General features: G+C 43.1%; 1 protein-coding gene across 1 annotated transcript; it reads left to right on the top strand.

The window, feature by feature from the left end:
- The first annotated feature begins 608 nt into the window (after positions 1-608).
- On the top strand, positions 609-13,389 carry tmem174 (transmembrane protein 174). The gene is made up of 2 exons (XM_068029548.1): positions 609-1,301; positions 7,601-13,389. The coding sequence occupies exons 1-2, from the start codon at positions 658-660 to the stop codon at positions 7,722-7,724; spliced, it is 768 nt and encodes a 255-aa protein (XP_067885649.1). The 5' UTR covers positions 609-657; the 3' UTR covers positions 7,725-13,389.
- Positions 13,390-26,651: the final 13,262 nt, after the last annotated feature.

Below are 26,651 nucleotides of genomic sequence, written 5' to 3'. Positions count from 1 at the left end.
TAAAGTAACAGTTAAAGAAAAGAAATCTTTGTTGAACTGTAATGCCTGTGAGTGGATAACAACTGACTCTAGTTGTTGTTCCAGGTATCTGTGATGGGCTGGGTGTATAACTTGCCTACAAAACCAGCGACGTAATAGAAAAGAAAAATATTGCGGATACTGGAAATCTGAAATAAAACGAGAACATGCTGGAAATACTCAGCAGGTCAGGCAGCATCTGAGGAGAGAGAAGCTGAGTTGATGTTTCAGGTCTGTGACCTTTCATCAGGTGAAAGGTCACAGATATAATGGAAAACTTAACCAGGATGCCCCAATCCTTCAAAACGTAGGGAGCTTTATTGTTGCCTTATGTGCAAATTGTGTGAGTTTGTGGGCAGTAAGTCTTCACTACAGATAAACAAAGTGAAAGGTTATGCTGGAGTAGATCTTATAGATTTAATGCCTCATTAAATGCTTTACTCATCAAAATGGAAAATGCAAAGAAGACACAATCCAGTTCTGCAACTTCCCAGAATTTTAGTATTCTGACATCAATTATTAACTTCCAACAAAGTGCTTTTTTGTAACTAGACTGAACTTTAAACACTATATACTGCTCCAACTGACTTAGCAATTCCCTTTTCTTCCAAGGAACTGTCATACAGCACAGACTGTGAAATGCAAATGGAACAACGCAGCAGCAATGTGGAAGATTTCCCTGTTAATGTATTTTCTGTGACTCCTTGTCAACCTCGATCCCCTGGAGTCCAGGTGTCAGATGGTGACAAGGCTGGGGCCACCTTGCTATTCTCTGGTGTCTTTTTGGTTCTAGTGGGCATAACCTTCACAGTAATGGGCTGGATTAAATATTATGGTACTACTGATTTAGAATGGACACAGTTACTGGGACCCATTCTACTTTCCGTGGGAGTCACTTTTGTTCTGATTGCTGTTTGCAAGTTCCGAATGTTAACTTGCAAAACTTGCAAGCAAATTAACGAGAGTGCATTGGAGACCGAGCAGACTCCATGTGGACAATCATTTGTTTTTACTGGGATTAATCAACCTATTACTTTCCATGGAGCTACTGTTGTTCAGTATATTCCTCCTCCTTATGCATCTCCTGCCCAGGATGGCATTGTCATGAACACCACCTGCTTGCCATCACTGAACAATTCCCATAGCACTAATCCACCTAATTGTGCTACAGGAACAACTCCATGCCCTCCCCAGTATTATACAATCTACCCTCTGGATAGCACAGCTTTTACAGGAGATGAGAATTGCCCTCCTTACCAAGGACCAGAGAATGAAATAATCAGGTAGGTTCTGTATTTCATTGCTTATATTTAACTCCATTAGAAGTCTTTGAAATTTCATGAACTAATGCTGAAAGAGAACCAAAATGATACATAGAGCTAAATTATTTCAAAATTATTTTTAAATTACTGAGATTAGTTGAGCTATTTTTTTCCTTATAGCATTTGATGGCTTAATGTCAATAATTTGTTTGTGGTGGTTTATTTAAAAATCAGGACCACTTTCTGAGGCTCACACGCCACTAGCTACAATAGCTAGGAAACCCTGGTATAGAAATGTAACAAAAGCAATTCCATTTTTTATCATGTGATCAGAAAGCTTTGAAGATATAACAGATACTATTAAGACATCTTATTCAACTGCCATGTTATCTGTCTTTCAACTGTGGAGGAAGTGTAATAGTTTTTATTACCTTACGCATGTCAATGATCTAATATGTGCACCAATTAGCCTGTAGATATTGAGCTGGATAGACAAGGAGAAAAGATAAATCAATATATTTAGTTGTTCATCACAGCATTTTACTAAGAGTATACGGTATTATGTGAGATTACACTGCATGTATTGGTGTTCAAGCCAGTGAAAATATATATTTTTTTGACAATCACATTTGCAGATTTTATTTAGATAAGTGCAGAATGGATGATACATGTGAGCATCACAATGTAATGCATGTCTCTGGCACTATTCATTTTTTGCTAATCATGGGACAAATTCTGCCTTTTCTTGAGAATCCTCATTAAAAATCTTGCATAGAGTATACGTTTACTGTCTACAAACCTTACTTCCTGTGCCATGATGTAGTTTCACATCTTTAAGTTGGCATTGAAAATTCATACATAAACATTACAAGGAAAAACCATGTAAACATTTATAATCACAAAATTTTATTTAAACAGATCAACATTTCACAGTTTATTCCCAGACCAATCAAATCAAAATGTTTTTGGGGAAAAAAAATCACCTTCCATTTTTATCTTGGCAAGGGACATTTCTGAAGTCCAAAATAAGGTTTTAAACAAAATAAAATCAAAGATTATATATTGCACAAAAACATGATTTAAATTTATTCATTGATTTTAATGTGTTTGAAATACATTTATTCAAATTTTTACTTGTTCCTCTCAAAAGCTTTGAGCTTGAATGGAATATTTTACCAAAATATACCAATATTTTACTGTAAGTTCAAGGCAGATGCTACAGTTCTGCCAATATAGTAAATGAGATTTTGCCTGTGCTCCCTAAAATGATTTTTATGATGATAGAATCAGTTTATGTGATAACCTCAAAGCAGCAGAATTTGTTTTAGACTAAATTAGCAGCCTAAAGTTTGTCTTTGCTATATTGTTGATGAGCTATTCTATGGAAGGCTCATTATGTATAATCTCAAACTGTTACTGGACTAGCAATCCACAGGCCTGGACTAATACTCCAGAGAATATGGCCTGGCCCGCCTGACATTAGGCTCCGCTGGGGTGGGTGCCGGATGACCATTCCGGCAGTGGTCAGCCACAGAGCCCGACGACGGGAGGGCCAGGACCAATCTTTCTGGCGCCTGCAAGGCTCTGTGGCGGCCCCACCACCACTGGGCGACAAGACCCGGAGTAAAATATTAAAATTAGCCGAATGCATATATTTAAATAAAATTGACTCCAGTCTTACCATCGGGTGATCTTCAGAGTGGCGGCCAGCACCCATGCGCCTTCACTTTACTATCTGGGGAAAGCAGGTGCCGCAGTGGTGGGGAAGGGGGGATCTTAATATTTTTAGTTCTGGGGGGGTGGGTGGGTGGGTGGGGGGAAGGGGTAAAATTTATATCATTAGTGTAGGGGATGGTGGGAAAGGGTGACCTGTGCACTTTGTTCACTTTGGGGGAGGGAAGGTCAAGTGTGGAAGGCAAGTGCTGTGGGGGGAGAGAGGGCAAACAATCAATTTTATTGTGATTGGGAAGGGGGTGGAAAAGAGGCAGCAGATTTTTCATCAGTACAGTGGGGTGGGGGTATAACGTTAAAAATTTAAATTAGCCAGCAGGGCTTTAAAAATGGCGTCAGCGCCTATGCAGAAGCAGCTGGCGCCATTGCCAGCTTTGGAGATGGGGGGTGGGGGAAGGGTGTGGCCTGACTGACATATTATTGTGGGCTGCTGAGAGGAAGATCGTGGTGGCCTGGCGGCCAGCCACCATTTTTTTTCGTTCACCGCCATTCCTGTCGGCGGGGGTATAAAATACAGCCCTATGAGTTCAAAGCCCACCATGGCAGTTTGAGCATTCAGTTGAAAAAAAACTGGAAGAAAAAAGCTGGTATCAGTAAAAAAATGACAATGAAGCTTTCAAATTGTCAAAAAAGCCCAACTGGTTCACTTCACTACTGTCCTTTGGGGAAGGAAACCTGCTGTCCTTACTTGGCCCAGCCCATATGTGACTCCAGTCTCACACCAGCATGGCTGCCTCTTAACTGCCCTCTTAAGTCAGCCATTGAGTTGTATGACATCACTACCATTGGCTCAAGAAGGTAGCCCATCACCATCTTCTCAGGGCAACTAGGAATGGGCAATAAACGGCAGCGTGGTCAGCAATATCCAGATTCCAAGAATTAATTTTTAAAAACTGCATACCAAAATGAGAAAATTATAATGCATGAGAAGCCAGCCATTCATTCAGTTCAATTCATCCAAAAGGGGGCTTAGTTAAGATACAAAAGCAAAATACTGTGAATGCTGGAAATCTGAAGTAAAAATAATAAAAATAGAAAATACTGGAAATAGTCAGCAGGTTAGGCAGCATCTGTAGAAAGAGAAACAGAGTTAACAGCTGGAATTTAATGATGGATGGAGGGGAGTTGAGGCCGAAAATGCCTCCGCAGGGCCTGGGGATCCAGACCGAATTTTATGGTCCCCAGGTCCTAAATTAGTATTAGGCGGGACTTCCACCTCATTAAGGCAGGAAGTCCCGCCTAATGGAGCTGCTGGCCAATCAGTGGGCTGGCACCTCTTAGGCCCAGCAGCGCCACCAGGAGCGGTGGCCACTGCTGGGACTGCAACCCAGCTGAAGAATGAAGATGTTGGGGAGCAACGGAAAACAGGTAAGTTTTTGGGGCCTCGCCGGGGCGATCGGTCAGGCTCTGGCAAGGCAAGGGGGTCAGTTAGGGGGACGAGGGGTGTGTTGGGCGTTCGGGGCAGTTGGGGCATCGGGGGTGGCTCTCCATCGCGCACAGTGTTCCCGATCAGGAAGGCCCCCCCCGCCAACCAGGCTGTCAGAAGGCTGCCTACTTTTATTAGGCAACTTTTCTGAGGCCTTGGCCATCTGCCTGCCAGCCGTAAAATCCCTGTGGCGGTGGGCGGAGGCCCTTAAGTGGCCATTAATTGGCCACTTAAGGGCCTTGATTGGCCTGGGGTGGGAGGGCTGTTTCTTACCACCAGCGCCCCATGTAAATTGGCAGCAGAGGCGGGAGCGGGTTGGGAAGGGACCCCTGAGCCTTCCACTCCAATTTATGCCGTCCCTCCCTCACCACCAGCCCCCTCTTTGGTGGGGGCGTAAAATTCCAGCCAATGTTTCTGCTCGTGACCTTTCATCAGAACTCAGTTAAGATGGATGTGGGAGCCTTCAGAGATTAGGAGTGCAACTAAGGGCAATAACTTTGATTGATAGCTAGTACAGGAGGCAAACTCCCATCTCACACACATAGGAAAGGTGATAGAGAAGTCTAATCTCTGTCACACTCAAAAAAGGCTGAAAATTAACAGTCCTTCCAGCAAAACCCCACCTTAACTCCAAGAGAAGCATGGTGGAAGTGCCATATGTTAGACCAGGCCCCAGATATGCTCGGTTTCAACCTCTTTGCTAGATTCTGAATTGCTGTCCAATCCAAACAAGGTTACATGCATTAGTGGGGTGTGGCCTAGGTGTAATGGACTCCCAGACCAGGATTTTCCTTGGCAGCAGCCACGAATCTGCCAATATGCCCAATTAGGAGAGACAAACAAGCCTGCCAGCCGATAGAAAGTGAAGCATTCCTGGAGGCCCAGGCCTGAGCTTGGCCTGAGTCCCAGGGGATTTCAAAAATGTGTAAGTTACTTTCAGGCCCCTTATAAAGGGGAGCCTCCACTAAATTTTGTGGCCATCCAAATGGCAGGCAGCCAAAATACACCCTTATTGTGAGCACCTGCCAGACTATTAAAATTAGGAAACCTTCCCCTGATTATGGAGTCAGCTGTGAAAGTTCCCACTGGGATATCACCCGAGCAGATTATCGGGGACAGTTGTGAGCTGTGCTTTAATAGACTGAAATGGAACTTATATTGTACTTTAAAAGGCTTAAACAGTTTAGCTTTGAATAACTTAGCTAGAAAGGTGAACCTAGATTTCCAGAAATATAAAGTTGATTCTTTATTGTATTGCGTAACTGAGAATAATAGGGAGCTTGGTCTCACTGTGAAACTGTTTATTCATATGACTGTTCATTCATTAAACCAGATGTTGGTTTGAACCTGTGTCCATAGCCATAGAATTTGCTTTAAAAAAAAAAGAAGAGAATGCATACAGTGGTAGACACAAAAGGGCCAAATTTTAACCTAGCCTGTCCTGTGGGAAAGGATGAACGAGGAGGGGGAGGGGTTAAAATCATGCCTGGGGGCTCATTGCACCTTACCCATACATTCGGCTGTCCTCCCCCCTCATTTTGAATGACCACTTTGTGGCTGCATGTCAGGTGCCCACCCTAGGCAAGCAGGGGTCCTAATTTAAAGGTCAAAGTTGTGCTTTGATGGCATCATACCCACCCCACTGCAGTTTATCTCCAAATTGCTGATGCCCTGCCCAGTCTCAGACCTGCCAGCAAAACCCAGCAGGATTGGTGTCTGAGAACTCCTGAAGCTGTGTAAAAAGAAGCTCTAAGCTGCAGCTCACTGGATCACAGGATCTTTTACCATCTGGATTGCCAGGAGTGCTTCCAGTTTCCAGATCAGTTAACTCCACAGTTATTCTGAATAACAAAAGGGAAAAATTTACAGGACAATGGGGAAGAGAGCACAGTTCAAATTCAACTCATTGAATCACAGTTCTGTGTAAAAATAATCACAACTCCAAGTCTATTTATTTATAGAAGCAAATGAAGTCTTCAACTGAAAACATTAACAAAGGCATTAAAAGACACATGTATCAACTCAGTGGATAAATTTTAACTATGTCATCATGGTATATATAATGCTTGATTTGTTAAATCATTATTTTGAACATTAGAATTTTCAGTTGCTGAGGATCAAAGGAAAATACCTGAAAGAGGTTTTCAGGAAACATTCTGAGAAAACTTTGTTAATCTGGCAGCAAGATTGCAAAACCTGAGAACCAGATTTCACAATCAGAGTGATGAGGCTATATATGAAATACCTATGATAAATATGGTATAGAAATTTATTTTGGACAAAATAATGTGATTATAACATGACAACAGGAAGTTAACTGGCACAGATGGGAAGTGCATACAGATGCAAGAGATTTAGTAAATTATACACAGAAATAATATAAAATCAAAGTACTACAGAAAATTAAGGTCAGATTTAAAATGGCATCTGCATTACTTTTGCACACCCTGGTCCAACTATCATGTGGCTTTTAACCTCACTTCAACTGAAGCCTACACTTGGTCCTTATTTCCCTTAATCACTGGGCAGCTAACTTCAGACAGAGGGAGCCAGAGGTAATTTTTCTGCCTGCACCACTCTCTCCCCAGATTGTGGGAGAGTGGTGTAGGGGGTGGCACAGGGTTGGTGGTGCCACTCCCAGACTCACTTGGGAATCCTGCAGGCTACTCCAGTAATGGAGCTAGCAGTATGTGTGCCTGCAGGAAGTGGTAGGTGCTGTTCTCTGCTGTATGTGGGGCTTACTAAGAGAGTTGCCTTGGGAAATTGACTGGTATATATAATATAAACAGGCCACTCATTTACAATCCTCACAAAATAAAGGACAGAGTCATGGAATTCAATCCTCCAAAGCACCAGCAAAAATGTAAGCATACCATTTAATAAAAATGGAATATGACTTATTCACACTAAATCAAAGGTCCTGATGTCAGCCTTTACATGGCTTATTGTTACAAAGCGGCATATCTTCTAATAACCATGAGCAAAGACACAGAAGATGTGCTAGTCTTCATTATTCCTATGCTTTTGACCTCAATAATCTCCTTCCAATGTCTAAAGCTGATAATCAGTTTGGTCTATACTGGGAATTTAGTATAAAGTGAAACCTTATAATTAGTTGAATATTTTTGTTTATTCATGTAATATTGGTAATATATCTCCACAGGTCAGAGGAAAACCAAGATGAACCACAAGTCACGTTAACAATTGATGAAGTTCCCGATAGCATTCCGCCACCTTCATATGATGAAATCTTTCCCGTAGAAAGTGAGGATACGACAGAACGTTAGCTCTGCTGAGTTTATCAAGCTACATTATGTGACTCGAACAAAGTCATGGCTATTGTTCCCTCACTCCAACTTTATCACCATCTATCTTTCTATTCAGTTACTCAGTGTTTTATCACATTGTTAATGGCAACCATGCAAAAAGTGATTTTTTATAGCATAACAGAGTAATGGATACATTTCCAGATGAGCTATTTTGTCATTATGGGCTATATTTTGCTCATTTCACTAAGTAATTGTCTGTATATTATAGAAAATAACAAATCCAAATGACAGATGTGCAGCATTTTGCTTCCACCATACCTGAAGCAATCTGAATTCCTTTGGTTGAGTGAAAGAAAAACATCCAATCAGAACCCAGCTATAACAATGCTGCTTTCATGCTACTCAAGCATTTAAATTGGTAGATTATGCGCAAAATATGCATTTTGCAAGTTAAGTTATGCAGTATACAAAACATAGTCAAAATGAGTCAGTTAATCAAGATGTTATGAATTCTCTTTTACAGATTGACACATGGAAGTTCTGTTAGAAATTGTGATTGAAGTGTTTGATGAACTGGTTTCATTTTTACCATTTGTTCATGGGATGTAGGCTGTCGCTGGCAAGGCCAGTGTTTATTACCCATCTCTAATTGCCCTTGAGAAGGTGGTGGTAAGCTGCCTTCTTACACCATTGCAATCTGTGTGGTGCAGATACATCCATAGTCCTGTTAGGAAGAGAGTTCCAGGAATTTAACCCGGCAATGATTTGGAAGGGAACTTGCAGGCGGTGGTGTTCCCATGTGCCTGCTGACTTGTCCTTCTAGTTGGCAGATGTCACTGGTTTAGATGGAAGGTGCTGTCAAAGAAGCCTTGGTGAGTTGCTGCAATGCAACTTGCAGATGGTATAGATTATTGGCACTGTGTGCTGATGACCAAGGGAGTGAATGCTTAAGGTGGTGGATAGCTGTCAATTAAGCAGGTTTCTTTGTCGTGGATGGTGTCGGGCTTCTTGAATATTATTGGAGTTGCACTCATCCAGGCAAATGGGAGTATTCCATTCTACTCCTGATTTGTGCTTTGCAGATGGTAGAAAGGATCTGAGGAGTAAAGAGGCGAGTTACTTATTTCAGAATTCCCAGCCTCTGACCTGCTCTTCTAGCCACAGTACTTATGTGGCTGGTCCAGTTAAGTTTCTGTTCAATGGTAACTCCCACAATGTTGATAGTGGGAGTTTCAGCAATGGTAATGTTTTTGAATGCCAAAGGGAGGTGGTTAGCCTCTCTCTAGTTGGAGATGGTCATTGACTGGCACTTGTGTGGCATGAATGTTACTTGCCCTTTATCAGCCCAAACCTGAATGTTGTCCAGGTCTTGCTGCAGCTAGGCACGGATTGCTTCATTGACTGAGGATTTATGAATAGCACTGAACACTGTGCAATCAGCGAACATCTCCACTTCTGACCTTATGGTGGCGGGAAGGTCATTGACAAAGCAGATGAAGATGTTTGGGCCTAGGACACTACCCTGAGGAACCCCTGCAGTGATATCTCTGGGGCTGAAATGACTGGCCTCAAACAATGACAATGATCTCCCTTTGTGCTAGGCAGTGGAGAGTTTCCCCCATGATTCCCATTGACCAATTTTACTTGTGATCCTTGGTGCCACATTTGGTCAAATCAAAAGCAGTCACTCTCACGTCACCTCTGTCCATGTTTGGACCAAGGCTGTAATGAGGTCTGGAGTCGAGCAGCCCTGGCGGGACATAAACTGAGCGTCAGTGAGCAGGTTGTTGGTGAGTAAGTGCCACCTGATAACACTGTTGATGACACCTTCCAACACTTTGCTGCTGACTGACAGGAGGCTGATGGGGCAGTAATTGGCTGAATTGGATTCATCCTGCTCTTCGTGGACCTGTCATACCTGGGCAATTTTCCACTTTGTTGGGTAGATGCTGGTGTTGTATCTGTACTGGAACAGTTTAGCTAGAGGATACTTCTGAAGCACAAGTTTTCAGTGGGATCTTGTCTGCGCTCATAGCCTTTGCTGTATCCAGTGCCCTCAGCATTTCTTGACATCACGAGAAATGAATCCTATTGGCTGAAGGCTGGCTTCTGTGATGCTGGGGACCTCAGGAGGAGGCTGAGATGGATCATCCACTTGACACTTCTAGCTGAAGACAGTAACAAACACTTCAACATTGTCTTTTGCATTCACGAGTTGGGTTCTGCCATCATTGAGGACGTACATGGAGCCTCCTTCTCCTGTTAGTTACGAAACTGTCCTCCACCATTCTTGACTGAGTGCAATCAAGACTACAGAGCTTTGATTTGAACTGTTGGTTGTGGGATAGCTTAGCTCTGTCTATAGTATGTTGCTTCCGCAATTTAACATGCTGGGACCTGTCCACAAAACACCGTCGATTCAGCAGCAAACAATTGTGGACTTCGGCATCCCTCATCCCCCAAACTTATCCTGACTTTCAACTTTAATGTATTGCCCTTCCTTTGTAAAACTAACTCACAGGTATGATGGTTACTCTATCCTAAGCAAAACTGCAGTTTTTGTCTTGATTGTGCTTTAACAAGGACTTAACAAGCAGATCAATTGGTGAATTAACTTCCCAAAACACATTTAAATACAAGGGCAACACTCAAGTACTGTAGCAATAAAAATGGAAAAAATGTTGTACTGCTTTCTGCTAGTTACGTTCATCTGTTAACTCGCATCTACATTTTGATAAACTTCATTCGCACAGAAGATAATATAACCCATAATAGTAGGGCACATGTCAGGATTCATATTAATATCAATTATTATTGACTACAATTTAGCACTGATGATCATAAAGAGATTTTTTTCTAAAATTACGTGTTTAATCAGAAACTATATAAACATATTTATAAAATTGTAATTATTTGGCAAAAACTCAACATACCAAAAAATAACTGTTATTAAACTGGGACTGGCATTGCGTTATCTGGTAATCGCTGATCTAATTCTTAGTTTTTTAAAAATTAATTCATGGGATGTGGCTGTCTGAGGCTAGGCCAGCATTTGTCGCCCTAATTGCCCTTGAGCAGATAGTGGTAAGCCTCCTTGAACTTTTTTTAAATTTTTTTTTTAATTTTTATGTTTTTTTTTCTTGACTGCTGCAGTCCATGTGGCTGCTGTTAGGAAGGGAGTTCCAGGACTTTGACCTAGCAATGGTAAAGGAATGGCAATATAACTCCAAGTCAGGATGGTGTGTAACTTGGAGTGGAATTTGCAGATGGTGGTGTTCCCATGCGCCTGTGCATAAATCACAGAAGATTGGTATGCAGATACAGCAAGTGATTAGGAAGGCAAATGGAATGTTGGCGTAAATTGCACGGGAATAAAATATAAAAGTAGGGATATTTTGCTACAGTTGTATAGGGTATTAGTGAGACCACATCTGGAGTACTGTGTACAGTTTTGTACTCCTTATTTAAGAAAGGATATAAATGTGTTAGAGGCAGTGCAGAGAAGGTTCACTTGACTGAAACCTGGGATGGGGTCGTTATCTTATGTGGAAAGGTTGGACAGGTTGGAACTGTATCCATTTGAGTTTAGAAGAATGAGAGGTGATCTTATTGAAACATGTAAGATCCTGACAGGGTTGATGCTGAAAGGATGTTTCCCCGTGTGGGTGAGACTAGAACTAGGGAACACGGTTCAAAAATAGGTGGTCTTCCATTTAAGACGAAGATGTGGAGACATTTTTTCTCTGAGAGGGTTGTGAGTCTTTGGAACTCTCTTTCCCAGAGAGCAGTGGAGGCAGTGTTATTGAATATTTTTAAGACAGAGGTAGATAAATTCTTGACTAACAAGGGAGTCAAAGGCTATCGCAGATAGGCGGGAAAGTGGAGTTGAGGCCACAATCAGATTAGCCATGATCTTGTTAAATGGCGGAGTAGGCACGAAGGCGCTGAATGGCCTACTCTTGCTCCTAATTCGTATGTTTGTATTTGTTCATATGCCTGCTGCCCTTGTCCTTCTAGGTGGTAGAGGTCATGGGTTTGGAAGGTGTTGTCGAAGGAGGCTTGGCGAGTTGCTGCAGTGCATATTGTAGATGGTACACACTGTTGCCACTGTGTGCCAGTGGTGTAGGGAGTGAATGTTTAAGGTGGTGGTTAGGGTGCCAATCAAGCGGGCTGCTTTGTCCTGGATAGTGTCGAGCTTCTTGAGTGTTGTTGGAGATGCACTCATTTAGGCAAGTGGTGAATATTCCATCACACTACCAATTTGTGCTTTGTAGATGGTGGACAGGCTTTGGGAAGTCAGGAGGTGAGTTAACCATCACTGAATTCCCAACCTCTGCTTTTGTAGCTAGAGTATTTAAATGGCTAGTCCAGTTAAGTTTCTGGTCAAGAAGTGTTAAGAAATTTAAAAGTAGAAAAATAGCTCTATTAGACGGAGCCAAGGGGAAATCTGCATGGAAAGAAACTCTTTAGATGGGTTTGCTTGGGCCTTTTTGCCTTTTCCTGTCTCCAAAATCTTTTTAAAAATAAATTATTGAGAAACATCTGAAAGGTCAGAGGGAGGCTAAAGCAGAGAAGAAATTTTAGGAGAACTTAGGGAGCTGCAAGTATAACAGAATAGACAAAAATGTGGAACAGTGAAGAAACTGGCAAAAAAATCCATGGATACAGAAGTGTTTCAAGGCTTCTGCATACTTTACTACAAACCTATTGTCATGATCCTTTTTTTTCGGGAAATATGCAGTATGCCTTTAAGACTGTAAGAGCTGTACTGCTTTAAGAACCAGGAAGCCTCAGGAGTTGGAGAAAGTGCATTTTGGTTTCCATTGGATACAGCTATTCAGAGACTATGATTCAAAGGGTGCATTCTTGTTACCTTGGATACAGCCACTTGGACAGAGCATCAAGCGATACATTTGTTACAATTCAATTTTGAACTGGCTTTTTAATTGAAGACAGTCTGTTCTAACAGAACACAGACAGACAGCTGGTGTTAGCACCTGAAAGAAGAGCTCTCAGCCATTTAAACTGAAGAAAGAGAATTTAGACAGTTTAATTATTATTTCTCAAAACTCTAAAAAAAGTAAGCCAAAACAGAGATCTCTAATAATTTAAACTGAAGGAAGGGAAGTTAGACTGTGACAATCTTTTATCCCTCAAAAACTCCAAAGTCAGATTGATTCTATTGAAAGTGTTTGCAAGTTATTAATTTGTTTAAATCCATCACTGGAGAAGGAAAGCATCACTTACTGCTGGAATTAGACTACGGACTGTTCTACTGTTGAAGAACCTTTTTCCCCCATCAGATGGCTGTGAGGACTTCAAGCAACAGTGGACTGTAAATTTGCAAGGACTCCAATTTTTTCTATTTTAAATGTTGTTTATATCTTCATAGTGTTTAAGAATTTAGTGTTTCTAATTGAACAGTCAATTTGTTGATTTAAAGATGCCTGGTTTGGTTAGCCTCATTCGGGGGTTAATAGATGGTACAATTTGGCTGGGTTTTTCTTTAATTTGGAAAGTTTTAAATGATATGTTAGGCGATCTGTGGAGGATCGAATTAACAGTGCGTTTCTCCCACCACAATGAGAATTGTATATTTTGATTGGGGACTTTGATTGGAGCGGTCGGTCGTAACACTATATGAAGAAATGCTGTTTCAATAAATGTTCATTTTTTTCTTTTTCTTTTCTGTTTATTTCTGTCATTAATAATGTGATCAGATCACCAAGTTTCAGAAACATTAAGATTATAACCTTTGGATTGCTAACCTAACAAGGTCTGACATTTTTTTTTTGGTTTTTCAGTAGATTTGTTGGGAATTTAGAATAGAGGGAATGGAAGTTAAGGCAGTTGTATGTTCCTCCTGCAGAATGTGGGAAGTAAGGGTCGCCAAGAGTGTCCCTGCTGACTGCATCTGCGGGAAGTGCACCCAACTCCAGCTCCTCGAGAACCGCGTTAGGGAACTGGAGCTGGAGCTGGATGAACTTCGGATCATTCGGGAGGCGGAGGGGGTTATTGAGAGGAGTTATGGGGAGGTAGTCACACCTCAGGTAAAAGAAGTAGGTAGATGGGTTACCGTCAGGGGAAGGAGAGGGAACCAGCAGGCAGTGCAGGGATCCCCTGTGGCCGTTTCCCTCAACAACAGGTATACCGTTTTGGATACTGTTGCGGGGGACGACTTACCAGGGGTAAGCAATGGGGTACAGGTATCTGGCACAGAGTCTGTCCCTGTTGCTCAGAAGGGAAAGGGGAAGAGGAGCAGAGCATTAGTCATTGGGGACTCCATAGTTAGGGGAACAGATAGGAGGTTCTGTGGGAACGAGAGAGACTCACGGTTGGTATGTTGCCTCCCAGGTGCCAGGGTTCGTGATGTCTCGGATCGTGTTTTTGGGATCCTTAAGGGGGAGGGGGAGCAGCCCCAAGTCGTGGTCCACATAGGCACCAACGACATAGGTAGGAAGAGAGATGGGGATTTAAGACAGAAATTCAGGGAGCTAGGGTGGAAGCTTACAGCGAGAACAAACAGAGTTGTTATCTCTGGGTTGTTGCCCGTGCCACGTGATAGCGAAGCGAGGAACAGGGAGAGAGAGGAGTTGAACACGTGGCTGCAGGGATGGTGCAGGAGGGAGGATTTTGGTTTCCTGGATAACTGGGGCTCTTTCTGGGGTTGATGGGACCTCTACAAACAGGATGGTCTTCACCTGAACCAGAGGGGTACCAATATCCTGGGGGGGAGATTTGCTAGTGCTCTTCGGGGGGGTTTAAACTAATTCAGCAGGGGGATGGGAACCTAAATTGTATTTCCAGTGTACAGGATGTTGAGAGTAGTGAGGTCAGGGATAAGGTTACAAGGACGCAAGAGGGCACTGGCAAGCAAGAACCTGGTTTAAAGTGTGTCTACTTCAACGCCAGGAGCATCCGGAATAAGGTGGGTGAACTTGCAGCATGGGTTGGTACCTGGGATCTCGATGTAGTGGCCATTTCGGAGACATGGGTAGAGCAGGGGCAGGAATGGATGTTGCAGGTTCCGGGATTTAGATGTTTCAGTAAGAACAGAGAAGATGGTAAAAGAGGGGGGGGTGTGGCATTGTTAATCAAAGAGAGTATTACAGCGACAGAAAGGACGTTTGAGGACTCGTCCACTGAGGTAGTATGGGCCGAGGTTAGAAACAGGAGAGGTGAGGTCACCCTGTTGGGAGTCTTTTATAGACCTCCAAATAGTTCCAGAGATATAGAGGAAAGGATAGCGAAGGTGATTCTCGACAGGGGCGAGAGTAACAGGGTAGTTGTTATGGGGGACTTTAACTTTCCAAATATCGACTGGAAATACTATAGTTCGAGTACTTTAGATGGGTCAGTTTTTGTCCAGTGTGTGCAGGAAGGTTTTCTGACACAGTATGTAGAGAGGCCAACCAGGGGCGATGCCACATTGGATTTGGTACTGGGTAATGAACCCGGCCAGGTGTTAGATTCACCGAGGAGAGGGACATGACGGATGTTGAGGTTAGGGACAGATGTTTGATTACTCTAGGTCAAGTTGGCATAAGGAGGGAGGAAGTGTTGGGTATTCTAAAAGGCATTAAGGTGGACAAGTCCCCAGGTCCGGATGGGATCTATCCCAGGTTACTGTGGGAAGCGAGAGAGGAAATAGTTGGGGCCTTAACAGATATCTTTGCAACATCCTTAAACACGGGTGAGGTCCCGGAGGACTGGAGAATTGCTAATGTTGTCCCCTTGCTTAAGAAGGGTAGCAGGGATAATCCAGGTAATTATAGACCGGTGAGCCTGACGTCAGTGGTAGGGAAGCTGCTGGAGAAGATACTGAGGGATAGGATCTATTCCCATCTGGAAGAAAATGGGCTCATCAGTGATAGGCAACATGGTTTTGTGCAGGGAAGGTCATGTCTTACCAACTTAATAGAATTCTTTGAGGAAGTGACAAAGTTGATTGATGAGGGAAGGGCTGTCGATGTCATATACATGGACTTCAGTAAGGCGTTTGATAAGGTTCCCCATGGTAGGCTGATGGAGAAAGTGAAGGCGCATGGGGTCCAAGGTGTACTAGCTAGATGGATAAAGAACTGGCTGGGCAACAGGAGACAGAGAGTAGCAGTGGAAGGGAGTTTCTCAAAATGGAGAGGTGTGACCAGTGGTGTTCCACAGGGATCCGTGCTGGGACCACTGTTGTTTGTGATATACATAAATGATTTGGAGGAAAGTATAGGTGGTCTGACTAGCAAGTTTGCAGACGACACTAAGATTGGTGGAGTAGCAGATAGTGAAGGGGACTGTCAGAGAATACAGCAGAATATAGATAGACTGGAGAGTTGGGCTGAGAGATGGCAAATGGAGTTTAATGCGGAAAAGTGCGAGGTGATTCACTTTGGAAGGAATAACAGGAATGCAGAGTACTGGGCTAATGGGAAGATTCTTGGTAGTGTAGATGAACAGAGAGATCTTGGTGTCCAGGTGCATAAATCCCTGAAGGTTGCTACCCAGGTTAATAGGGCTGTTAAGAAAGCATATGGTGTGTTAGCTTTTATTAGTAGGGGGATCGAGTTTCGGAGCCACGATGTCATGCTGCAGCTGTACAAAACTCTGGTGAGACCGCACCTGGAGTATTGCGTGCAGTTCTGGTCACCGCATTATAGGAAGGATGTGGAAGCTATGGAAAGGGTGCAGAGGAGATTTACTAGGATGTTGCCTGGTATGGAGGGAAGGTCTTACGAGGAAAGGCTGAGGGACTTGAGGTTGTTTTCGTTGGAGAGAAGGAGGAGGAGAGGTGACTTAATAGAGACATATAAGATAATCAGAGGGTTAGATAGGGTGGATAGTGAGAGTCTTTTTCCTCGGATGGTGATGGCAAACACGAGGGGACACCATCCATCACTTAGCTGATGATTGAGAGTAGACTGTTGGGGCGGTAGCTGGCCGGGTTGGATTTGTCCTGATTTTTGTGGAAAGGACATACCTGGGCAATTTTCCACATTGCTGGGTAGATGCCAGTGTTGTAGCTGTAGTGGAACAGCTTGGCTAGGGGCGTGGTTAGTTCTGGAGCACAAATCTATTGCTGGAATGTTGTCAGGGATCATAGTCTTTGCAGTATCCAGTGCCTTCAGCCGTTTCTTGATATCACATGGAGTGAATCGAATTGGCTGAAGACTGGCATCTGTGATGCTGGAGATCTCAGGAGGAGGCCAAGATGGATCATCCACACTGCACTTCAGATAGTTGCAAATGTTTCAGCCTTTTCTTTTGCACTGATGTGCTGGGCTCCCCCATCATTGAGGATGGGGATATTTGTGGAGCCACCTCCTTCTGTCAGTTGTTTAATTGTCCACAACTGGATGTGGCAGGAATGCAGCGCTTAGATCTGATCCATTGGTCGTGGGATCGCTTAACTCTGTCTGTAGCACACTGCTTCTGATGTTTAGCATGCATGTAGTCCAGTGTTGTAGCTTCACCGGGTTGATACCTCATTTTTAGGTATGCCTGGTGCTGCTTCCGGCATGCCCTCCTACACTCTTCATCCAGTATGACCGGATCTCCTCACTTTTCATATAGAAAGCACAATGTTAGTGGACTGGTGGAGTGATTGGAAGAAGATCTCACCTGAAACTGGATGACGTTTATAATACACAAATAATCTAGGATCATCATTAAGACACATTCTTTTTCTGGTTTCTGTGTCAGGTCTATTCCATTGTCAAAGAACACCCATATAAATAATGGCCAGGATTGCTAGGTGTTGTGCAATTCATAGAAGTAAGCTTAAAGGGCCAGAAATAAGCAGCTGGCCCATTTTCTTCATTTTTTGTTCAAAGTGTCACTGACTGGGATCAATGCTAATATTCATCATATGATTAAGTTGGCCCAAATAATTGCACACTTTCCTGTCATCCCCGTAGCACAGACAAATGTTCTGTTGACAATAGTGGAGAAAAAAGACAGCACACTGCATATTGGCTACCAGATCATGGTGTTAGCGATGCATGCTGCTGTTTCTCAAGGATTTTAGGATCTGACGGAAGGCAGTACCAGGCAAGTTGATTCCAGTCATCATCTTTCCACTGGACCCTGGAACTGTGGCCCCACTGAACAGCAGTCTAGCTGGTCCAATGGCACCTATCAATCTTAATCCAGTGTCTAAAATCTCATTAATCCATTTCTTCGGATTATTCTACTAGCTATATGGTTTGTTGATACTTGTAGTCTTAAAGAGAAAGTTCTGACTGAAGATTGTAGCAGTCTGGGGGAGCAATAGGGAAGTAAGAAACAGTGATTGGCTCCTTGGCTTTCTGTCAGCTAACTTGACTGAATATCACATGACGCTTGTAAGGTGGCACAAAAACAATGCCTAACACAGGAGAACTGGGGCAGATCCATCATGCAGGGCAAGACAATGGCGCAGAGGCAGAGGAGAAATTTTAGAGGATTTTATTCTTAGCTGCTTTTCTTCTTGTAGAGTGACGACAGGCCTAATAATTTTAAAATTTTAATTCTTTCATGGAATGCGGGCATCGCTGACAAGGCCAGCATTTGGTGCCCATCCCTAATTGCCCTTGATAATTGAGTGGCTTGCGAGGCAATTTCAGAGGGCAGTTAAGAGTCAACCACGTTGCCATGAGTCTGGAGTCACATGTAGGCCAGACCAGGTAAGGATGGCAGATTTCTTTCCCTATAGGATATTAGTGAACCAGATGGGTTTTTACAACAATTGATGATAGTTTCATGGCATCATTACTGAGACTAGCTTTCAATTCCAGATTGTTTTAGTAATTCTCTTTGGCCTCCTTGTCTCAGGAGACAATGGGTAAGTGCCTGGAGGTGGTCAGTGGTTTGTGGAGCAGCACCTGGAGTGGCTATAAAGGCCAATACTAGAGTCTCAGACTCTTCCACAGGTGCTGCAGAAAAAATTGGTTGTCAGGGCGGTTTCGCAGTTAGCTCTCCCCTTGCGCTTCTGTCTTTTTTCCTGCCAACTGCTAAGTCTCTTCGACTCGCCACACTTTAGCCCTGCCTTTATGGCTGCCCGCCAGCTCTGGCGATCGCTGGCAACTGACTCCCACGACTTGTGATCAATGTCACAGGCCTTCATGAATTGAATTAAAATTCTACCAGCCGCCGTGGTGAGATTTGAACCCATATCCCCAGGGCATTAACCTGGGCCTCTGGGTTACCAGTTCAGTGACATTACCACTACACCACGATCCCCAATAATTGTGAATGGATCATTCCACTTGACCCATATATCAATACTTCATGCGTGAACCTCAATTTGAGGTTTTTTTCAGACACAAGAAAATGATTTGGTTAAGTCACAGAAGACTTAACCTTTTTCTATGAAATAAGATAGCCACAATGAACAACAAATATAAAGAACTTAACTTTTATTAATGAACAGTGGAACACATCTCTGTATTCACCTCAACATGTAGTGAAAGCTGACTCACTATCTCCCTCTGCAGAACATAATCTGAAATGTAAAGATTAGTAGCCCCAGAAGGCAATTTTTCAATAAACTAATGGTTGTTGCACAATTAAAAGGTTGTTGGCTTTGGTTGCTGACTAATTAATTTAGAAATATTTTTAATATACTATAATGCATCCGATAGGTTGCTTATTACACGCCAGTCTTACATTTTTTATATTAAAAACAGCCTTGCATTTGGTAATGGTATAAGTGACCAATAAATATTTTTCAGTATTATAAGTTTGAAAGGATTGCCTTTAGAAACATTCTGTTATGTGATCATATCTGCATTTATTTTGCAAGTCATTAAAGATATTTCATCCTCAAAAGGTTAACAATTCATTCAGTGCTCTCAGTTCCTTCTGAAGACAGTTGTGATACTGATAACGTTCCTGGTATTATGCTTCTATAAAAGGTATTATGCAGAAATTTTCACTTTAAAATCAAATAACTTAAATTGAGTTTGAGGTTAGTAAGGACAACAAGAAATAACTGTTGCCAGTGAATAGTTTACACCTGAAACATTAAAATAACCTTTCCATTTTAAAATGTTGACTGCCCTGCTGTACATTTCCAGTTTTTTCTGTTATTTGAGCTGTTCAGAGGAGGTGTTAAGAATATATAGTAGGCTATATTAAGGGCTTAGGCTGGGAACACAATTAAGAAAAGTAATGTCAAAACTGAGAGAAGACCATTTCCCTTTATTCCATTCTCTGCCCCCCAAACTATCTGTCGCTTTTGCTCCTAATAGCAAATCACTGTTTCATTTACCCTTACCACAAAGGTAACTACCCAGAAATCTCAACATTGAATCTCCTTTCACCACAATCTCCCTATCTCTAATAGGAACAAGAGTATGTCATTCAGTTCCTCGAGCCTTTCTCATCATGCAATTAGATCATGGTTGATTTGTATCTTAACTCAATCTTGCTTCTGTAACCCCTAGTACCCTTGCCTAACAAAAATCCATCAATCACAGTTCTGAATTTTTCAATTGATCTAGTCTCAACAGATTCAAGAGGGATGGAGTTCCAGATTTCCACTACCCTTTGTGTGAAGAAGGGCTTACTGACATCAAGGCAGACTTTTCATTCTGGGGCTGGGAACCCGACACCCAGAATATTTCCAGGTCTCGTGTTAGCAATGTGACACAATTTTCCGTGTGCCATCCACTAATTGGCCCGGAGATGAGTTCAGGGCCCAATTAGGGGCATCGGCATGGGCATGAGGCAGGAGTTAGGCTTGGAGGGAGAATTTAAAAGGCAAACAGCTGCCATGGCTAGGCTTGCCGTTACCTTTGCAAATGGAAGAGCAGAAGGTCAGTGGTGGTTTAGGTAGCTGCCCCAGGTGGCCCCACGTTTTTCTGATGCCTCCCTGGAGGCCCTGATCAAGGCTCTGGGGGACGGGAGAGCTTACTCTTCCCACCATCTGGAAGAAGAGCTCCAGTGAGTCAGACCAGGCAGATATAGCTAGAGGTGGCTGTAGTGCCAGCAACCTCATGTTCCTCTCAAGAGTCCAAACACTGTCGCCTCACAAAATCAAGCCTCAAGCCTCTCAGCTTTATCAATGGCAATTCTGCCACTGTATGAACAACTGAGTTTAAATGTCCCATTTTATGCAACTTTTCCACCCTGCAGTCATGAGCATTAGCGGCTTCCCACTGTGTGCCCAGCAGCAATGCTGAAACGTGTCCCAGACCATCAGTGTTCCCCATACTTGTCATTTGAAAATTCCTAACTGTTGCTCTGCATACTCTTAACAAGCTCAGAAATGAGCTCAACAAGCAATTGACTGCAGGCATGTGAGTTGCTGGCTCCCACCCTCCCTTTGAAAATCTCATTGTGTCACTGAGGCTTTGGGAACCAGTGACGCCTTCCAAGTGCGCAATTTTTTGGGCCTGCCTGCACCCGAACTTGCTCCCGGGGCAATTGAAAATTCAGTCCCTTAGCTCTAATTTTAAGGGAATGTTCCTCTCCAGAAGAATTAGTTTCTCTCTTTCTACTTGGTCAAATCCTTTAATCGTCTTAAAATACTTTAATTTTGTTAATTACTGCAGCCTTTTCTATTGTCTCTCTATTCCTTTCTTCAATTTTCTTCTCATCCTCAGGAATAATACATAGTTTTGTCCTATTTGATAACTTTGCTTCCTGTGATTCTCTTCTGCTTTTCCTGACTTTCTTACCATCCTTTATGGCCCGTGTATACCACCTATTCTGACAGTCTGTTTCACCGTTGATGATTTTAAGACTACTGTTGCTGCTGTTTTTTCTTCCCTTACGTTATTTAGTGAGAGTATAGTTGCAGGAAGAGTGCTATGTGTTTTTGCTGATTATATTACAAATACTGTAACTTAAAGCACATCATCGATCTGTTTCTAGCTTCGATAATGCTCGGTAATAGAGGAAATGTTGTTACGATCAGGTGAGGAGAGGTCGAAAGGCTCCCCTTTTGTCCCTCTCCTTTTTTGACCGCAACAGGGTTTATTTCATTTAAACAGTAAATGTGCTTACAAATTCAGTGAGTGTTTAATCCTTTATGTACTATGAACACAATAGGAGCAATCGTATAGGTCTTCTTAAGTTTAAACAAGAGGTTAGTTTATTGTACTTAAAATCAAAACCCGATCGAAGTAAAATAATAAACTACGTTCCAACTTTTACGCACACACACACACATGAGAATCACACACACACACAAATAGGTTATACAGCAAAGAAGGATCGATTGGTTGGATTAGAGTCCAGAACAAATAAAAGAATATACAGTCTTTTAGTTTTTAGAGATACAGCACTGAAACAGGCCCTTTGGCCCACCGAGTCTGTGCTGACCATCAACCACCCATTTATACTAATCCTATACTAATCCCATATTCCTACCACATCCCCACCTGTCCCTATATTTCCCTACCACCTACCTATACTAGGGGCAATTTATAATGGCCAATTAACCTATCAACCTGCAAGTCTTTGGCATGTGGGAGGAAACTGGAGCACCCGGAGGAAACCCACGCAGACACAGGGAGAACTTGCAAACTCCACACAGGCAGTACCCAGAATTGAACCCGGGTTGCTGGAGCTGTGAGGCTGCGGTGCTAACCACTGCGCCACTGTGCCACCCAGTTCTGTGGAGTCTGATAATTCAGTGGTCTTCAGGATGAACTCATGGTCCTGAAGTTTCTGGCTCGTAGAGGTGGCCACCTGGTTCAGGGTTTTCTTGGAGACAGTGATGTAGATGACTTTCTTCCTGGGGTCTCTGTCTGCAGCAATGATAGACTTGGATGTTTTGCAGCCCACAGGCAGGGTTCAAAACTTGCAGTGTTGTCTGGAGAAACAGAGAGAGAAAGACCGCTTGGGCCCTGCACTGGTTAAAATTCAGATGCTTATCTGATGTATCCAAAAGAAACTCTAAGTTCTCACACAGATGGAGAGACTGTTACATGATTGTCCCAGTGCATTCTCTTTCACACTTTAATGAGATCCAAGGCTAAGAATTCCAGTCTCTCTCAGGCCTCAATGTTTCAGTGTTTACTCTTTGAGGTTCATCTCCACTAGTGTCAATGTTCAAAGATGGCTTTGATTGCCTTGCTAATGAAGGTGATAACAGGTAGCTCATTCAAACTGCTCAATCCATTGTTCTGGATGAGGGCTATGCAGACATGTGTCTGCATCTTGATACCTTGGAATGTGAGGTATTTCAATGCGAATTGCGGTGGCCATCCTAGCTGCTTTCTTTTTATAAGTTGAATTTAGGTTTCCAGCTTTCTTTTTAAAAGTTTAGTTTAGGTTTCCAACTGTTGAATTAATAATCATCCTTCAGCATAGCATGTTCATGCCAATGTGTATGAGAAAGAGTACACGTTCTGTGGAATTTGCTATTATCATTAGTATTGAGGGAATGGGGGAAAGAAAAGTTGTCAATTTCATTATGGTGAATAAGTATTTTTTGATAATAAAGCTGATCATAAAGTGAATTTATTAGCAGTCATTGTATTTTGGCAGCATTATGATAATTTACTAACAATTAAATCACAATCATACTTCTTTTTCTATTTACAAAACAAACAGAAGCCAGTGGGGAGCCATCTTTGGAAGAGCATAAACATGTTACGTAGTCACTATCCCTACCAAAGAAATGCCAATGCAAAGACATACACCACAAAATATTGAGATAATGAGAAATAGAAGCCAATGCCAGGTTATTCACAGGTAATATGTGACAGAAGGCCACTGATTGATGTAGAGGAATGTTTGGCACATACTGCATAAAGGTTCTATATGTCTATGGATCGTACAGAATTGCTGCATGATTCTGACATGTTAAAACCTGTTTCCATGAATTCTCCACATGGATGAATGCGAGCACAAAACATGTGCCTCCATGAACAGTAATCTGCAGGGATTCGGAGTGGTATGGATGAGTCCAGCACTCATCTTGTTTCTGGTGTATCAGGTGAAAAGTGGCAGAATGGATAGTTAGCTGGCTCTAAGACAGAAAACAGAGGGTAGCTACTCAGAGTGACAGAGGGTGGAAAGTGAGGTCCCACCTGTGAACGTTATTCGAGGTGAAACTGAATCATTTGCCAGTTATATGCATCTTTATGATGTGGTCATCCTTTCTCAGTTTCATATAGATGGTGGCTCTATGTCCCATGGTCATCCAGCCGGAAAGATGAAGACAAGAGATGCAAGTTAGGGAGATTTAAATCACTGGGACAAAATGTAAAAGGGAAAAATGGGATGGAAAAGCCTGTGCTCCAGCCAGCAGGGAGAACACGATACGTACTGGATATGAACATAACTGAGACCTATCAGTTTGCCCGTTTAATAATTGGTAGGAGGGAGTTTCCCAACAGGTAGGCAACATATAGCCAGGCCATTTTATAACAAAACTTTGACCTTGGTCTTCACCAGCATTTGGACTTTGATCTTAGATGTTAAAAGTCTGGAAAAGTAGTACATGCAGTGCCTTATTACTTTGCTTCTTACAGCAAAATAAGATGATTTATTATAAAAAATGGAAATGTAAACTTTATTTTCTGAAGCAGTTTATCGTTAGTGATTATCTGTCTTAAAATGTTTTTCTATGTCAGTTATCGATTCCTCCCCCCCCTTTCTTTTCATGTATCTTCAGAAAGAAAGGATCTAAACTATGGAAGAAGAAGGGTCACTGATCCGAAACGTTAACTCTGCTTCTCTTTTCACAGATGCTGCCAGACCTGCTGAGTGGTTCCAGCATTTCTTGTTTTTATTTCAGATTTCCAGCATCCGCAGTATTTTGCTTTTATCTAAACTATAGGGATGATTTTAGCCCTGCCTGCTCAGTGGAAACCAGGCAGGTGTGCAGTTAAAATCACCAGGTGCACTTTCTGCAGGCTTTGATTTTAACCAGCTCATCTGAGCAAGTGAGATGGTCACCCATCAAAAACGGTGAGGCGGAGTAAACATGCAGATTGGGCACTGATGATGTCATTGAAGTCTGACTACTACGGGCAATTTATAATGGCCAATTTACCTATCAACCTGCAAGTCTTTGGCTGTGGGAGGAAACCGGAGCACCCAGCGGAAACCCACGCAGTCACAGGGAGAACTTGCAAACTCTGCTCAGGCAGTACCCAGAATTGAACCCGGGTTGCTGGAGCTGTGAGGCTACGGTGTGGAGTTGGGGCCAGACGCAAGTCTTTTAAAGTATTATTTTACTTTGCTTGTGGGACTAGGAGTGCTCTTCTGGAGATTATAAGGAAGGTTTAGCCCTCTGCCCTGGGTTCTGCACTGTTCCCCTATCCCTCAATTCACAATTGTAGGGCCTTCCTGAAGCCCCCACCCATGACTTACCCAACTGCCGGGTCCGCCCTGAATTAACGGCTGAATTTTAAAGACCCCCGACATCGAGGTCGTTGCGGGTGGGGTGGGTGCAGGGGGCAGTGGAAAATGCCTCCAGGAGAGGGCCGTCACGCATCCCGACACCAGGAGGGTTGGCCCAATACTGCCGATGGCAGTGAGGCCTCATGGCAGCCACCCCCCGCCGCTTGGCAACAGGGGCGGCACAGTGGCGCAGTGGTTAGCACCGCAGCTTCGCAGCTCCAGGGACCCGGGTTTGATTCCGGGTACTGCCTGTGTGGAGTTTGCAAGTTCTCCCTGTGTCTGCGTGGGTTTTCTCCGGGTGCTCCGGTTTCCTCCCACAAGCCAAAAGACTTGCAGGTTGATAGGTAAATTGGCCATTATAAATTGTCACTAGTATAGGTAGGTGGTAGGGAAATATAGGGACTGGTGGGGATGTTTGGTAGGAATATGGAATTAGTGTAGGATTAGTATAAATGGGTGGTTGATGTTCGGCACAGACTCGGTGGGCCGAAGGGCCTGTTTCAGTGCTGTATCTCTAATCTAATCTAATCTAAAAAGGACCATCATTTAAATATTTAAATAATTTAAAATCAATTAATTAATTACAAATATGCTCCCGCCATCTGTCCTGCTGCAATTTTCATGCCGCTGGCCGGCACTCCCGTGCTTTCAGATCCCCATACGGGGAAACAAGGCGGAACAAGGTTAGTGGGGAGGAGGTAACTATCTCAGTATGGGAGGTGGGGAAACGGGGTCAAAGAAGCATCATTGGCGAAGGGGATGATGGGAAGGATTTTAGCTTAAAGTTTATGGACGTTGAGAGCGGGAGAAGGTCAGGTGTTCAAGGTAAGTGATTTTGGGGGGGAGAGGGCAAGTAATTAATTTGATGGTTGTTAGGCGGGTGGGAGAGGGGCAAAATAAATGTATTTAATTTTTTTATTAAGTGCTTCTTGAAATATTTAAATTGAACTGTAGAGTTCGAAGCCCTTTCAAAATGGCATCAGTGCCTGCGCACAGGCAGCTGATGTCATTGCCTGGGACGGACAGCCCACCCCCTCCACATCAGCAGGGGTGCGGTCCGCCCCAACTATTTAAATGAGTTACCGCGCTTAGGATCATGATGGCTCCACGACATGCGGACCGCAAGGGCAGGCCGCGATTGTTTTCGCTCGCCACCGATTTCAGCGGCGGGAGTATAAATTTCAGCCCCAAAATCGGGTTATAGATAAGAAGTATAGAAAGAATGCATAAATTGCAGAGGTTCTGGGAAATTATGGGCTGAATCCTCTGTGTCCGTCACCAACAGTGACCTGCCCACGCCGGCCGCATGTTGCAGAGCCGCCGCAATCTTCTGTATAGCAGCTCATTTCAATGGCTGGGGCAGGCTGCCCCCCACCACCCCCCACCGATCACATGGATCGCCTGTGCGCAGGCACTGATGCCATTTTTAAAGGGCTTTGAGCCCTTCTGTTAAGTTTAAAGACTTAAAGATGCAGTTATTAAGAAAAATACATTAATTTTGCCCCTCTACCAACCCCCAATAACCATCAAATTAATTACTTGCCCTCTCCCCCACAAAACACTTACCTTGTCCACCTGACCTTCCCCCCACAAAATACCTAAACTTTAACTTAA

The sequence above is a fragment of the Heterodontus francisci genome, chromosome 4 (genome assembly GCF_036365525.1).
Source record: "Heterodontus francisci isolate sHetFra1 chromosome 4, sHetFra1.hap1, whole genome shotgun sequence".
In the NCBI taxonomy this organism is placed as follows: Eukaryota; Metazoa; Chordata; class Chondrichthyes; order Heterodontiformes; family Heterodontidae; genus Heterodontus; species Heterodontus francisci.
Note: the sequence above shows the minus strand (reverse complement) of the source record. Positions and strands in the feature narration are given on the sequence as shown.